The following is a 15,083-nucleotide window of genomic DNA, read 5'->3' on the forward strand; positions in this document are numbered from 1 at the left end:
GCTTCCAGATATGATTCGGTCAGATTCCCATTGACTTCAATGGGAGCCTATGTTCTGACCTAATGCATAAACTCCCATTGAGGAAAGGGGTGGCTGGGGAAAATAGGGCACCGTGTAGCGGGCACGCGCTGGTGCCTGCCACACAGTGCATGGCTGGGAAGGAGGGGAGCTCATGGGTACCCCCACGGGCTAGATTGGGAAGGCTCCAATGCAAGGGGGTCCGCTGTGGGCCCCCAAAGTCTGATTCCAACTGCCAATTCGAGTCAGATAGCACGATTCGGAAAGGCTGTCCGAATCCAGCATCATAATCGGTCGTTCGGAAACGCGGCCTGTAGAGACATACGAGTCTGCTCCATACGGCTCAGTCATTCTGAATGCCGTCAGGTTCGGATTAGGATATTCCTAACGCCTAACTAGCATCGTAATCGGTTGGTCAGAAACCTTTCCGATTCGGTCGGAAAGACATGTTCAAATGCCGTTAGAAGGCCTTCCATAAAGCATCGTAATCGGCCCCTAAGGGTTCATGCAGCCAAAATGAGGTAAACCTATGGCTCAAAGTTTGTGAAAGTAGTGGGGAATTTATGTAAATTGTTGTATTTCATTTATTCTACATCTTCTACATATACATGAAATATATTGTTTTATATTTGTTGATTGATTAGAAGTGGCATTTTTTGCAATCTACTATACTGATTCTAATTTTATGTATGCATATATGTCTGTGTCTGATGTCATTCATTTTATTTTAGATTTTATAGTTGAATGGAATAAAGTGGACTTAATGTCACTCTATGGAAGCAATTGTGTATTGCGAAATATGTTGGACAAAATTTCTTAATAGTTGGATTACATATTAATTTATTTGCCTCTCTCTTGTCTTTGGACTTTGGTTGTAAAATAAAACTGTACATTCCAGAAACAGATTTCAGAACCATAATGCAGTTCATTCTATGTTTGTAGAGAGCTCATGTCATCCGGGTAGGTACCCAAGCGCTAGCTAAGAGAGGAATGAGTTGTCCGAGTTGGAAGTCTAGGTAAAGAGCCATGTTTTCAGTTTCTTGCTGAATTCAAGGACTGAGGAGACAGCTCTGATGTGGAGGAGAGGCTGTTCCAGGGCTTGGGTGCAAGGGACGAGAAAGCCGGCCGCCAGCTGAGATTCTGCAGATGCGGGGGATTCAAGCTGAACATAAGTTTCTGACCAGGGTGTGGAAATTGATGTGGCTGTTGAGGTAAGTGGGACACAGATTGTGCAAGGCTTGGTACGCATGGGTGAGGAGCTTGAGAAGTTTGCGTTTATGGTACAGGGGAGCCAGTGGAGCTCTTTGAAGTGTGAGGTTTGAACGAAGAGAGAGCTTGAGTGAGAATCTGGGCACTCAAGTTTTGTATGATCTGAAGTCTTCTGGTCGGCGATACCATAGTCCAGTTTGCTGGTGATGAGAGCCTGGGTGACGGGTGTGTGTGTAGATTCTGAGCCCTTTGATTATTTTTGTGAAGATCTTTAGGGTGGATAGCAGGATGAGGTGACCATGTTGACTTGGTTGGTCATTCAGAGTTAGTTGTCCAACACTGTGTCCTGGTTCTTGCCTTGATAGACAGGGCAGAGTATTGGTCCAATATCTACTGTTCACTAGGTAGCATTCCATAGGGAAATGTACTTGCTGAAGCGTTCCACTTCTTTTTTGTTTAGGTTGAGTTTCAAATGGTCAGTCTTCATCCAGCTTGTGACTTTGGACATTGAAGAGGTGAAGTTAGCCCAGGTGTTGGATGTTTTGTCAGTTTCTGATTGTTTCTACCCTCTTCCTGTCGTTTCCTCAAGCCTGATTTTTTTTAATTAACAAAAAGTCTTGAAAATTACATTTAATATCAATAAAATCCAAATTTAGAGTAAAATAAAAATCAAAGCACTTATGGTAAAACAATTTGTAAAAGTACAGTTACTTTTTTGAAGACTTCTTTGAATTAATCTATTGTTTTACGTTTATTGACCTCTCAATATGGCTAGCTATGTCTGACACATTTGTTTCTATATCAATAGTAATAAAGTGTTCCGGATAGGATGGGGGCTCAAGGGTGTCAAGCTGGGATTGTAACAAGATGGTAGGCATGAAATGTCCTCTTCTCTCCTCCAGACGTTTGTGAAGAACTTCTCTGGAACCATCTAAGTGGACATAAAGTGCCTCTTCCACTGTAAGCCCTTTAGTTCCATCCAACGAGCTACTTTCGGAGAGAGTATCACGGTCTCCTTGTTGTAATATAATTCTATATATTTTCTTTAGAGCTGAACAAGCCAGAATCATGTTTTGGCCAGCAGATTCTTCTCTGTTAAAGAAAAAATATTGTGTACATCATTTACTATTACTGCCAATAAACAATGCTGTCTTTTTTATTTTTATTTTTACAAATGTCTTATTTAAAGTAATCAGTACATCATTTCATACACTGTTCCTGAAATAAGTTCATCATTTAACTGAGCACTACTTTCTTCTAACTATTTTAATTTATTTTCAGCTTACAATAGGATATTAGACCCGTCTTCGTTGATTCATATACCCTCCATAAGGCTGTCATTGACACTCATATACTGCTATAAATCCTTAGGGTAGCATAATATACCTTTGCCAATTCCTTAAGATAACCCTCATAATACAAACGAAATTAAGTTATTAAGAAATGTAGCTCACATGGCACTTGAACCTGTGGATATGAGAGTAATAAAATACTGTTGCCTTCATGAAACATGTATGGTCGGCTGGAAATAACAATAGAAGTGCTTCTGCATCACTATACCAGATTAGGTTCTATGTGCCAGCTCCCTCTGAAACCGTTCTGTCCAACTTTCCCGCAATCCGCTACCCTCTGCTGCCTGTCTACCTGCTGCCCTATGTTTGTGCCTCCTCTCCTCACCTCTTGATCCGTTTTGCCTTTTTCTGCTTGTTTTTCTTCCCTCTGTTTGGCACTCTTCTGCTCTGTTTTGCCTTTTCTGCTTGCTTTACTGCCATCTGTTTTGCCTTTTCTGCTTGTTTTACTGCCATCTGTTTTGCCTTTTCTTCGCGTTATTCTGCCCTCTGTTTTACGTTTTTTCTGATTGTTTCTTCCCTCTTCCTGCCGTTTCCTCAAGACCTGGCTTTTCAGTGGGAACCTCGCACCCCAACACTCAGCAAACAAAACTAGGTAACAAGATTCTAGAAGATCTGGTACATTTTAACATCAGGGCCCTAAATGGAAGGACCTCTGGAGATAACCCCCCAGCTGCAACTTTTCATTCAACAAGAACAAGCAGCATCTTAGATTATACCTTTATCTCATTACCACTATTCCAGTTCTTAAAATCATATCGGATAGGCCGCAGCGGAGACAGCGATCACTGCCCCCAAGAAACCATCTTTAAGATTGTAAAACCTAACTTTGAGATATCGAAAGAACCAAAAGAGTCAATCCACACCGTCAACTTCAAAAAAATTAAATACTCAACAGCAATAGACGGAACTTTAGTGGAAAGGGCAAAACAGCATTTTTGGAGCTGCTCTGGATACAGCGAAATCACAAAATGGGAACAATTTACAAATACTATGCCCACGTATGCTACAAGATCCAAGCCACAGTCACAATTAGGCAATGAAAGACCGAGCAAATTCTCTCAAGAATATAAAGGAAAAATTAGAGGCATAAAAACCTCAATCTATTGTACAATGAGAGAACTTCAACAGAAACCCATGGACATAGTAAAACGCGACCAACTACGGAAATTAAAATTAACACTGAAAAAATCAAAATGGGAAGCAAATAAATCCTCTGAGGATAATCTATGGGCAAGACTTCACTCTGACATTAAATGGAACGATGGGGCGGGGTTCTGGAAATCAATAAACTCATTTATAAGACCTACGCACCATGGGGTCTCATCTAACATCTCAGAGGACACATGGGCAAACTATCTTGGTACCCATTTTAACCAGGCTGCGGGAAATAACCAGGACCACGAGTTTGCTACTTACAAAAAACTTCCAACGAGCAATGATATAAACTCCACAGAATGGCACATTCCGAGCGAAAGAGAGAATCTGCCGAATTTACAAAACATTATTCAGCGCCTAATTAAGAAGGGAAGAAGTGAGGGAACACCAGGGCCGAATGGAATCCCGCCAATTCTCTACAAACAAGATGTGGTAGGCTGGGCAGCAGCCCTGGAACCCCTTTTTCTGGAGATAAGACATTTCAAGATCCTGCCAAGCTCCTGGAAGGGCTCAATTATCTCCCCAATTTATAAGGCAGGAGACAAGGCTTCCCCTCAAAACTATTGATTGGTGGCTTTAATCGACAACGAGGCAAAATATTTTGCAGGTGCCCTTTTAGAAGAGCTGATAGCCTGGGCAACAGAGAGATCCTTAATCCCGGCCAACCAGACAGGTTTCGCCAAAGCAGTAGGCACAATGACTAATATTTTGAGTATGGGCATGCTAATGGACAAGGCAGAATCTAACAAAATGCCCATTCACTTCTGCTTCATTGACTACAAGGCCGCTTTTGACCACATAAACCGGAACCTCTTATGGTCTAAACTGAACGACTGGGGGATATCGAGATCCCTTTTGGACCTGCTAATTAACCTCCATACAGAGACCTGGGTACAGATAAAGGTGGGGGATGGATCCGTTTTGTCCAGGCGCATACCGACCAACAAGGGCCTGAAACAAGGCTGCGTCCTGGCCCCCACCCTATTTAACCTGTTCCTAAGCGATCTTGTCCCCATTTTAAACGGTTGCAACTCCCACGCTCCCAAGCTAGGAGGACTGCAACTACCTTGTCTACTATATGCTGACGATATCGTCCTTATAAGCTATACCAAGGTAGGACTTCAGCACCTCCTGAATGCAACACAATGCTACTCAAATAAAAATGAGCTTACAATAAATCTTGAGAAAACCCAGACAATGACCATCAGCAAGAAAAAAAGGAAACTAACATCATGGTACTGGGACAAGACAAGAATTGGAGATACCCCAATATATAAATACTTAGGAGTGAAGATCGACAACGGTGGGCAGTTCTCTGCCCAGAGAACGAGTATACGAGGGAAAGGGTTATCTTTGGCAATCTCGCTGAAGTCTCTAAATCGCAAACTTTCTGGCCCCTCTCTTCTGCCCTTGACGCAAGTAATCCGCGCTAAACTTCTCCCAACAATTACCTATGGGAGCGAGGCACTTAGAGGAAGGGACGCCAAGATCCTTGATAACACAATAACAGCTGCCTATAGAATCATCTTCAGCCTGCCCAAGCAAACCTCACCAGCTCAAATCAGGCTCGAATTCGGCATTGATCCACAGCTCCTGGCAAGGCAGGGAGCCTACATGATAGCCTGGGACAAAGTGAGGAAATCGAAACAAGGAACATTAAATGAACATTTGTGGATGGAGTTAGCACAATACCCGTCCTCAGCAGCAGCTAAGTTCCTAGGGAAAAGCCTGATGAACACGGGATTAGAGCAGCTCTGGGATACCCCAGTAAATCATATAACATTTAAAAAATTGGTCAAGAAATCGATCAAACAACTTTCATGGGTCCAAGATAAGGCAGCCCTCTCTAAAAGAACGTATGGCTGGGTGACCCTAAACTCGTATACAACGAAGGCACCACAGAGCTACTTTGCCGAGGGATACTCCAAATCCGTCAAAATGTGCTTCTTAAAGCACAGGGTGGGTCTGTTACCCTGTATTCAAAACCTTCCAAACTGGATTAAAATAAAAGCTGATCCCCTTTGTCGGCTATGTGGCTTGGGGCAAGAGGATATGTTGCACCTGATATGTTCTTGCGAGAAACTACGTGATGAACGGAAACACTTGTTGATACACCACTTCAATCAGCAAGGGATCCGCACACGAAGGAAGGCAGTTCTCGCTTGTTTTTCTCCCCATGACCCTCGCTTGAACTGCAGCTTCGTAAAATTTAGGAAGGCAGTGGGAAAAAAGATGGCAAAAATCAATCTATAACGGTCCCTGTATTATCGATTTAATATTGCTTTGTCGATTGACATTACTGACCCCATGAGCTCATGAGGATATTGGGAAAGAAGAAATATCTTACAAACACAAACTTGAACTATCCTTTTAAAAACTTTATTGCTCATGAAGTTGTCGCGCGTACATTCGAACTTAGGAAATGTGAATGTTTTATTTTGATTTTATTAGAATTGTACTTTTATTACTCTCTGCTCTTAATCTATGTTGTATAGCAATGGTTTTAAGTAACTATGCTAAATAAATTACTTACTTACTTACTTACTTACCAACGCTCAGCAACACCCAGGGGTGACAGTGATGTGCTCTAAAATGCTGATCAAAATTGAAGCAAAGACCTGTTGAAGAAGTACTGTCAGGTGTCTTCAAACTAATGTTATTTTCCTCAAAAGTACCATCAAATGCCCTAAAAGTAGGACTGTCATCCCAAAAATGTACTTGGCACATACCCCAAAGAACAATCATATGTGACGTGGTGTAATCTTAAAAAGTCATAGTATTCCCCGACTGTGCCATCATATACTTGAAGGGTTCAGGCATATCCTTAGAATCTCTAATTGTGTGAGAAAAACTACGATTTTATGGACCATCACTAATGTCATGCATGAGTTCTCTAGTATTTAACCCAAGGTAATTGCTGGTGGGGGTTTTATGGCTGTGTAGCTCATCACAATTGACCACTTGTAATAGAAGTCAGTATTGGGCAATTTTAAGAAGCTCTGGGAAGGGTATTATGCAGTTTCTAGAGGACTGATTGAACCTCGACCTTACCTGAATACTTTTCCTGGGTGCTGTCCTGCGTGTGTTGTCTGTCTCCCTCCCGCTGCCGCCATCCAAACGCGGCCGCTGTGCGGAGGGGGACTACATTTCCCTACATCCCGAGTGGCGGACAGGAACCGGAACAAGAACCCGCCTCCTGTGCTCTCGCGCCCGGAGGCGCTTAAAATCACATTGAGTCACTGGCAAAGCGGGCGAACTTCTGAAACTTGTTCTAGAGGACTGATTGAACCTCCACCTTACCTGAACACTTTTCCTGGGTGCTGTCCTGCGTGTGTTGTCTGTCTCCCTCCCGCTGCCGCCATCCAAACGCAGCCGCTGTGCGGAGGGGGACTATGTTTCCCTACATCCCGAGTGGCGTACAGGAACCGGAACAAGAACCCGCCTCCTGTGCTCTCACGCCCGGAGGCGCTTAAAATCACATCGAGTCACTGGCAAAGCGGGCGAACTTCTGAAACTTGTTCTAGAGGACTGATTGAACCTCCACCTTACCTGAACACTTTTCCTGGGTGGTGTCCTGCGTGTGTTGTCTGTCTCCCTCCCGCTGCCGCCATCCAAACGCGGCCGCTGTGCGGAGGGGGACTACATTTCCCTACATCCCGAGTGGCGGACAGGAACCGGAACAAGAACCCGCCTCCTGTGCTCTCGCGCCCGGAGGCGCTTAAAATCACATCGAGTCACCGCCACGCGGGACCGTGCCGGGCTAAGCCCGGGCAAAGGGCGGGCCCTCTGTGGCCCTCAGTGGACTGAGGAGGCTGGGGCGGGCCACTCCACTGTGTTAGTGCCAAGAGTCTGATCCAGTGCATCTAAACTAGATAAGCGTTTTCCATCATATTTTTGAAGTATTCACAAATCGCTATCTTTGTTATTATTAGTGTATCCGAGGCTCTATATAGGTGTTCTGTGTGTGCTTTCATATTTATTTTGCCACTATCATGACTCCACCTGTCCCCAAAGAGAAACCCACGTTAGGAGGGACTATCACTACTAGCAGGGGAACCCTGGACAACTATCTAATTAGGCCTAATACAGCAATTGATAGAGATATTGCTCTTGAGGAACGTCGGGCGGAGAGACGCCGCTCTATCGAGGCTGTAAAAAATAAGTGTCTATCTCAGGTTACATTATTGATAGACTCACCAACTCAATCCATCATGCCTTGTGAAAGTAGGCCGTTTGAGTCTTCGTTCTTAGAAGACACACCGTTACTTTTTAAAGATAGATCCCTCTTATCATCACCTCTACTTTCACCTGACTTAATTACTGTGCAAGTAATAACCCCGTCTCCGTCTCTTAGAGATTCAAATTCGGAGCCAAATGTTTTATCGGTTTCCCAGTTATTATCATCATCTCCCTTGAGTATGCAAAAAACTATCAGTATTTCAAAAATGTCAAAAAATCATCAACCACAAGGCCCGCCACCAAAGAAAAGAAGGAAGAAGGGGAGCAGACTAAAGAGGGACAAGTTTAACCCAATTGTTCCTGATACTTCAAAACATTCCTTATTAAAAGACTCTACATCATCTATTTTGGTGAAACCATCACACCCTTTAATATCTGAAGGACTAGATTCCCACTTATTGGGAAATATTGAAACCTTTGAAAAATTAATTAGATCATTTATATCACCACTATCAGAGAGGTTAAAAAGAATAAGTTCCAAGTTGGAGAATCTAGAACACACTATTGGGGAAATCAAAGAGGGAATAAAAAGTCTACCAAAATTCCAATTGGAAGTTCCAATTACTGCCCAAGTTGTAAACACCATTGAACAACAAGGAGATAAAGCACCGACGCAGGTTAAACAAAAAAATATGAACTTGTTACCCCCGCAAAAACATCTTTTTGAGGGAAACTGCAGAGAGGTGGAGGTGGGTGGGAAATGTAATTCCCAACAAATTACTCAAAAGCAAACTGTTAAAGGAGACTCCAAAGTGGCACCCATTCTTAAAAACCACAATGTGGACCTACCTCCGGAAGCAGCTCCCCTCGTGGTGGTTTTCACTGAAGTCCCTCCTTTAACAGAAGGAAAAAGAGAAGATCATACCCAATTAAAAAATAAGGTCATACATTGGCTTAGCCAGAACCGTCCACTTCCTCCAGAAATAAATGGAGAAATATTGCATGTTAGGCGTCTCCCCTGGATAGGACACACAAAAAAAGAGTGCATGGGAGAAGTCATTATAATAAATTTCAGAGATGAAAGGGCAGTAAGATATATTCTTAATTGCCCTTCTTTAAATTATAACACCTCGATTGAAGTCCATGACTTACTCTATTTCCATCCTAGAGTAGTGCTGCCCTCTGAAACAAAATTGTATCCATCACCTGATAAAAATGAGGATCCCATTAGACCATCAATTCAAGAGCAGGATGTGCGTTCTAGGCCCTTACCACGACATCAAGTCGAACTTTCAAATTATTCATTTCAACGTTCGGGTTCCCAATATAGGCCTTCGCACTTAGCTCAGAGGAATTTCTGTCCCAATCCGATGTATTATCATCAAAATGATCTTCTAAGACCCTTGAATAGGTTAACAACATGGGCACATGAGAATAATGTTATATCCCCAATACAATATGGCTTCAGACCTGGCCATTCTACAGTAACCCAGTGTCTGAACCTATATCTGATCATAGGCAAATATACCTTGGCCCGGCAGGGAACCATTCATACGGCTTTTATGGACCTATCGTCCGCTTTTGATTGCGTGGACAGAGGTAAATTATGGGACATTATGTCAAAGATGGGCGTTGAGCAGACTTTAATTCACCTATTGGCTGATTTGCACTCCGATACAAGAGCTAATGTCCGTTACACTCAAGACCTGAAAGTGACGGGGGATATTAGAATTAATCGGGGTGTCCGACAAGGATGTATCCTGGCCCCATTCCTCTTCAACTTGTATATTAACGAGCTGGAGGAGTATTTGTTGAAAACAGGTGCGGATTACCCTTATGTAGGCCGAAAAGGTGTTCCAGTTCTGCTCTACGCGGACGATGCTGTCCTTATTTCAAGGACAGCAATCGGTCTCCAGACACTTTTAAACTCATTTCATGGAGTCTCGAGGCCTAAGTATCAATAACTCTAAGTCATATGTTATGAAAATCGGCCAAGGGTCGCGAAAACCAAACTCTTTCATCATAAATGGGGAAAAAATTCCAACTTCCAAAACCTTCTCATACCTCGGGGTCCTTATTGATGATCAATTATCTTGGAGCCCTGCTGTTCTTAAAAAAAAGGGCGAGGTAGCACGCGTTAACGCAGCCATACTTGGCTTTGCGAGAAAAATGGGAAATAGCCAGGTGGCTGCCTTGCTTAAACTATATCAAGCTAAGAGCGTTGCCGTTGCCTGCTATGGTAGCGAGCTCTGGGGTTATAGCCAGATGCAAGTCCTGGAGGCTGTAGAAAATAATTTTTTAAAGAAGGTTTTGAGGCTGCCAAGGGGAACCGGAAACTTCTCGGTACACGAGGAGTTAGGTGTACCCTTCCTTAGCGATAGAATAGCAGCAAATCTCCTATTATGCTGGTTGAACTCTTGGCTAAACAACGATATACCTCTTACTCATGACATTCTAAAAGAAGCCCTAACTTGGGATGGTAGGTTCAAGATCCCGTGGTTGAAGTACATCAATGACCATTTTACCGAAATGGGATGGCCGGACCTGTTCTTAATCCCAAATATCATAACTAAAGCAGATGTTACTTACGTGAAAAATACATTTTTGACAACTAGGTATCTCGCCCGGGAGGCGAGTGAGCTTTTGAAAGTCAGTGTCAGGAAACATGTTTTTCTTAAAACATGTCTACAAATGGAACCGTATTTATCATGGCCTATGTCTGGTTATGATCGTTTTTTATTGACAAGGTTCCGTTTTGACCTGTTTCATCTCTTACTGGCGGTACCAAGAGGGGATAGAACATTGAACTCTAGATACGGATTCCCATCAACTGCCAAGGGAGGCCAGTGTCATCACTTGGTAATCCTTCCATCTTGTTACTACTCCTCCAAACCAAGAGGCAGATGTAGTAGCCAAGATCAGAGTAGAGTACAAGTTGGAGAGAGAAATCGACCAAGAGTGGCCATATGTATTTCTATTGATGGATACTATGTGTAGTAAGTGCAGTGCAAGTGAAAATTTAAAAAGGGAGTTGGACAGAAGAAACTATGTTTAATGAATATCTCTGTACCAATCCTATTTAAAAGGCGTGTAGCGGCAACTTTCAACTAATAGGTTGCGTCATATAGGGGTCGACTAGTTTCAGCCAGATGGGAATGTGTTCCCGGCTTTCTTCAGGACCGATACATAATTGCTACTGCAAGTGATTAAGAAAAACAAGAAAAAGTGACAAGTTGTCCAACAATACAACCTGGTACCTATCGACCTCACGGCAAGTAGGGTGTATTTCACTCCTGTTGAAAGAAAATACAAACGATAGGTTGTGTTCTGTTTCAATGTTCCTCATTGTATACAAAGTTAGAAAATAAATCTCATAACAGTACCAACCAGTGTATCATCTATGAGAAAAAACGCCAACTCACCTTACTTGCGTGAGCGTCAGACCTCACCTCACCCGGTTACAACTCAGGTAATTGAGACCCCGCCCTGTAAGTATGAATCATGTAGGGCGAATTATTCAACAAACCAAAGGTAGTGTTAAAAATTGTTTAGCAATTGTTAAAATGCGGTTTAGGGACAGAATCCCAGTCATGTGTCCAGTAAGAATAAATCACCAGGAGTATTAAGTGTGTATCGCAATAATCGGTATTTTATTACAGCTGTTAAGATAAAAAGAACCGATTAACTATGAAAATGGCACACTCACAGCGTGTACAGCAGAACCCCAAAGGTAGTTAATAGGGGTTATTTTGTCGGCATCGTGTGCCTATATGTATATGAATACTTCAGTATTAAGGTCTAATGTAGAGTTTCAAGCGTATCAGACTGTGTAACTAGCCGGTCACTACTTAGTATGGCACACACGATTCGGAATCTCTCCGGCCGACTAAGTATGGTTTAGACCTGTCTCTAACAGGAGGAAAGCAAAATCTATTTTATCGTTTCGCAATGTCTATCGCGTCAATTTGTATAAATCCCCGGTGTGGCTGTAAGTAAACCGGGGGCAGACAGCGTAACAAAGCTACTTTGGAAATCGCCCTTTGTTTAGGAAAAAATACCTGGGAGCATGTCTTAATAGCTACATTAAAAACCCAGAGTCAAACGAAGATAAAAGCGCATGCAAGCAGTCAAACTCACCTCTCCGTCGGTCCCTCGGTCCTTCCTGTGTTTGTGGGAGGTACCGAGGCTTTGTGTGACGAGAGTATAAAGCGTGAGTGAGTCATGTGACGCTTCACGCTACGTTTTGCAAATGACTCGGGGTGATGACGATGGAAAACTACAAGATGACGTCACTGAACCCAGAAATGGTAGTTCTTACACATTCATGTGGATGTATGATATGCGGGTGGATTGGCAACAAGTGTAAACGCTTGAGAAAGGGACACAATCAATGTGTCCGTTGCACTACTAGATATTACGAGTATAATGCTAAGAAATCCAGGAATCAAGACAAAAAATCCCCAAGACAATTCCTATATTACGCAGAACAGGTAATACACCTTGTCGGGGAAATGTTAAACTCGTAGTGATCTCTTTATCAAATCATGGGTCAGAGTCCGACCCTTTACAGAAGAGTCCAGTGTAGAATCACTCAACACCTCTATTCCACAAGATGAAACGTTAGATACAATTGCTTCTATTCTGAGAGAAACAGAACTCAATTCCATCACTCCGGTCAACTTCATCATGGACCTGGCACGCATGGCCATGAAGGAGAATTTCTTTAAATTTGAGGACAAGATCTTTTTACAAGTCTCAGGTACGAGCATGGGTAGTATTTTTGCACCGTCTCTAGCTAATCTCTACATGCATAAATTTGAACAGAACCACGTCCTCAACGAAGTGAATCCCTTCCATGAGTCTATCAGACTCTGGAAGAGGTACATCGATGATATCCTCGTGATCTGGCGGGGCGATCAAGAATCGGTCAGGCAATTTCAGGAATGGCTAAATACACAGAATACATTTTTGAAGTTCACTCTAGAGATGCACCCATCTACGATAGCCTTTCTCGATTTGTCCATTTTTGCAACAAGCACAGGATTGGGCAGTGAGCTATATCGCAAACCTATGGCTCGCAATTCGCTGCTTCGTTATGATAGTCAGCATCCTAAGGCATTGCGCGACAATCTGCCATATGGCCAATTTTTACGCTTGAGACGTAATTGCTCATCAACTGATCTTTACAAACATCATGCGAATGTCTTAACTGATCAACTTTCAGCAAGACTCTATCCTAAGAGGCTGGTCAAGAATGCCCGCAAACGCGCTCTCAACAATCATCGAGAGGCTCTGTTAGAGAAGAAGATAGAAAAACCACCATCAGGTCGTTTAACCTTTGTGAACACCTTCAGTACTCTATCTAATGGCATTCAGAAATGCATTCGGAAGAATTGGCGTTTTTTGAATACCTCAAAGACTAACATTCCACTACCACTCTTTGCCTTCAAACGAGGATCCAACTTGAGGGATAGATTAGTACATACACGCACTAGGGAACTAGAACCAAGGAGAGTAGGCACCCTTTGGAACCTTCCACCAGTCCAGGGTCACTTCCCGTGCGGTAACTGTACAGTATGCCCACAAACCAAACATACCAAAACTTTAGATCTAGGCTTGACCAGATCTTGGATACAGAAGAATTACTCCAACTGCAATAGTGATAACCTTATCTATCTATTACAATGTCCATGCCATCTGAAGTATGTTGGCATGACGACGCGTAAGGTTAAAACAAGGATGCTCGAACATAAAAGCACTTTCAGATGCAGGAAAGAGAATACGAGACTCACCAGACACTTTGTGGAGCTTAATCATCAGGCAGACGATTTCTCCTGGACTGTCTTGGAGAAACCATTCATACCGTCCCACAATAGTGATAAGGCTAAATTCTTATTCACTAAAGAGCAACGCTGGGTTTTTAAACTCCAAAGTGACACAAAAGGCCTGAATGATTCTATTCCATGGACTCTTCTGTAAAGGGTCGGACTCTGACCCATGATTTGATAAAGAGATCACTACGAGTTTAACATTTCCCCGACAAGGTGTATTACCTGTTCTGCGTAATATAGGAATTGTCTTGGGGATTTTTTGTCTTGATTCCTGGATTTCTTAGCATTATACTCGTAATATCTAGTAGTGCAACGGACACATTGATTGTGTCCCTTTCTCAAGCGTTTACACTTGTTGCCAATCCACCCGCATATCATACATCCACATGAATGTGTAAGAACTACCATTTCTGGGTTCAGTGACGTCATCTTGTAGTTCTCCATCGTCATCACCCCGAGTCATTTGCAAAACGTAGCGTGAAGCGTCACATGACTCACTCACGCTTTATACTCTCGTCACACAAAGCCTCGGTACCTCCCACAAACACAGGAAGGACCGAGGCACCGACGGAGAGGTGAGTTTGACTGCTTGCATGCGCTTTTATCTTCGTTTGACTCTGGGTTTTTAATGTAGCTATTAAGACATGCTCCCAGGTATTTTTTCCTAAACAAAGGGCGATTTCCAAAGTAGCTTTGTTACGCTGTCTGCCCCCGGTTTACTTACAGCCACACCGGGGATTTATACAAATTGACGCGATAGACATTGCGAAACGATAAAATAGATTTTGCTTTCCTCCTGTTAGAGACAGGTCTAAACCATACTTAGTCGGCCGGAGAGATTCCGAATCGTGTGTGCCATACTAAGTAGTGACCGGCTAGTTACACAGTCTGATACGCTTGAAACTCTACATTAGACCTTAATACTGAAGTATTCATATACATATAGGCACACGCTGCCGACAAAATAACCCCTATTAACTACCTTTGGGGTTCTGCTGTACACGCTGTGAGTGTGCCATTTTCATAGTTAATCGGTTCTTTTTATCTTAACAGCTGTAATAAAATACCGATTATTGCGATACACACTTAATACTCCTGGTGATTTATTCTTACTGGACACATGACTGGGATTCTGTCCCTAAACCGCATTTTAACAATTGCTAAACAATTTTTAACACTACCTTTGGTTTGTTGAATAATTCGCCCTACATGATTCATACTTACAGGGCGGGGTCTCAATTACCTGAGTTGTAACCGGGTGAGGTGAGGTCTGACGCTCACGCAAGTAAGGTGAGTTGGCGTTTTTTCTCATAGATGATACACTGGTTGGTACTGTTAT

At 42.8% G+C, this 15,083-nt stretch overlaps 1 protein-coding gene across 2 annotated transcripts in view; it reads right to left on the bottom strand.

The window, feature by feature from the left end:
• Positions 1-841: 841 nt before the first annotated feature.
• The window catches only part of IDNK (IDNK gluconokinase), a 152,804-nt gene continuing 138,562 nt past the window's right edge, over positions 842-15,083 (bottom strand). For both annotated transcript variants that reach the window (XM_085633168.1, XM_085633164.1), the window contains one exon: positions 842-2,319. In XM_085633168.1, coding sequence (XP_085489294.1) covers positions 1,965-2,319 — 355 coding nt within the window. In that variant the 3' untranslated portion in view covers positions 842-1,964. The remainder of the gene's footprint in view (positions 2,320-15,083) is intronic.

Source organism: Triturus cristatus, chromosome 2_1, assembly GCF_964204655.1.
Source record: "Triturus cristatus chromosome 2_1, aTriCri1.1, whole genome shotgun sequence".
Taxonomy (NCBI): Eukaryota; Metazoa; Chordata; class Amphibia; order Caudata; family Salamandridae; genus Triturus; species Triturus cristatus.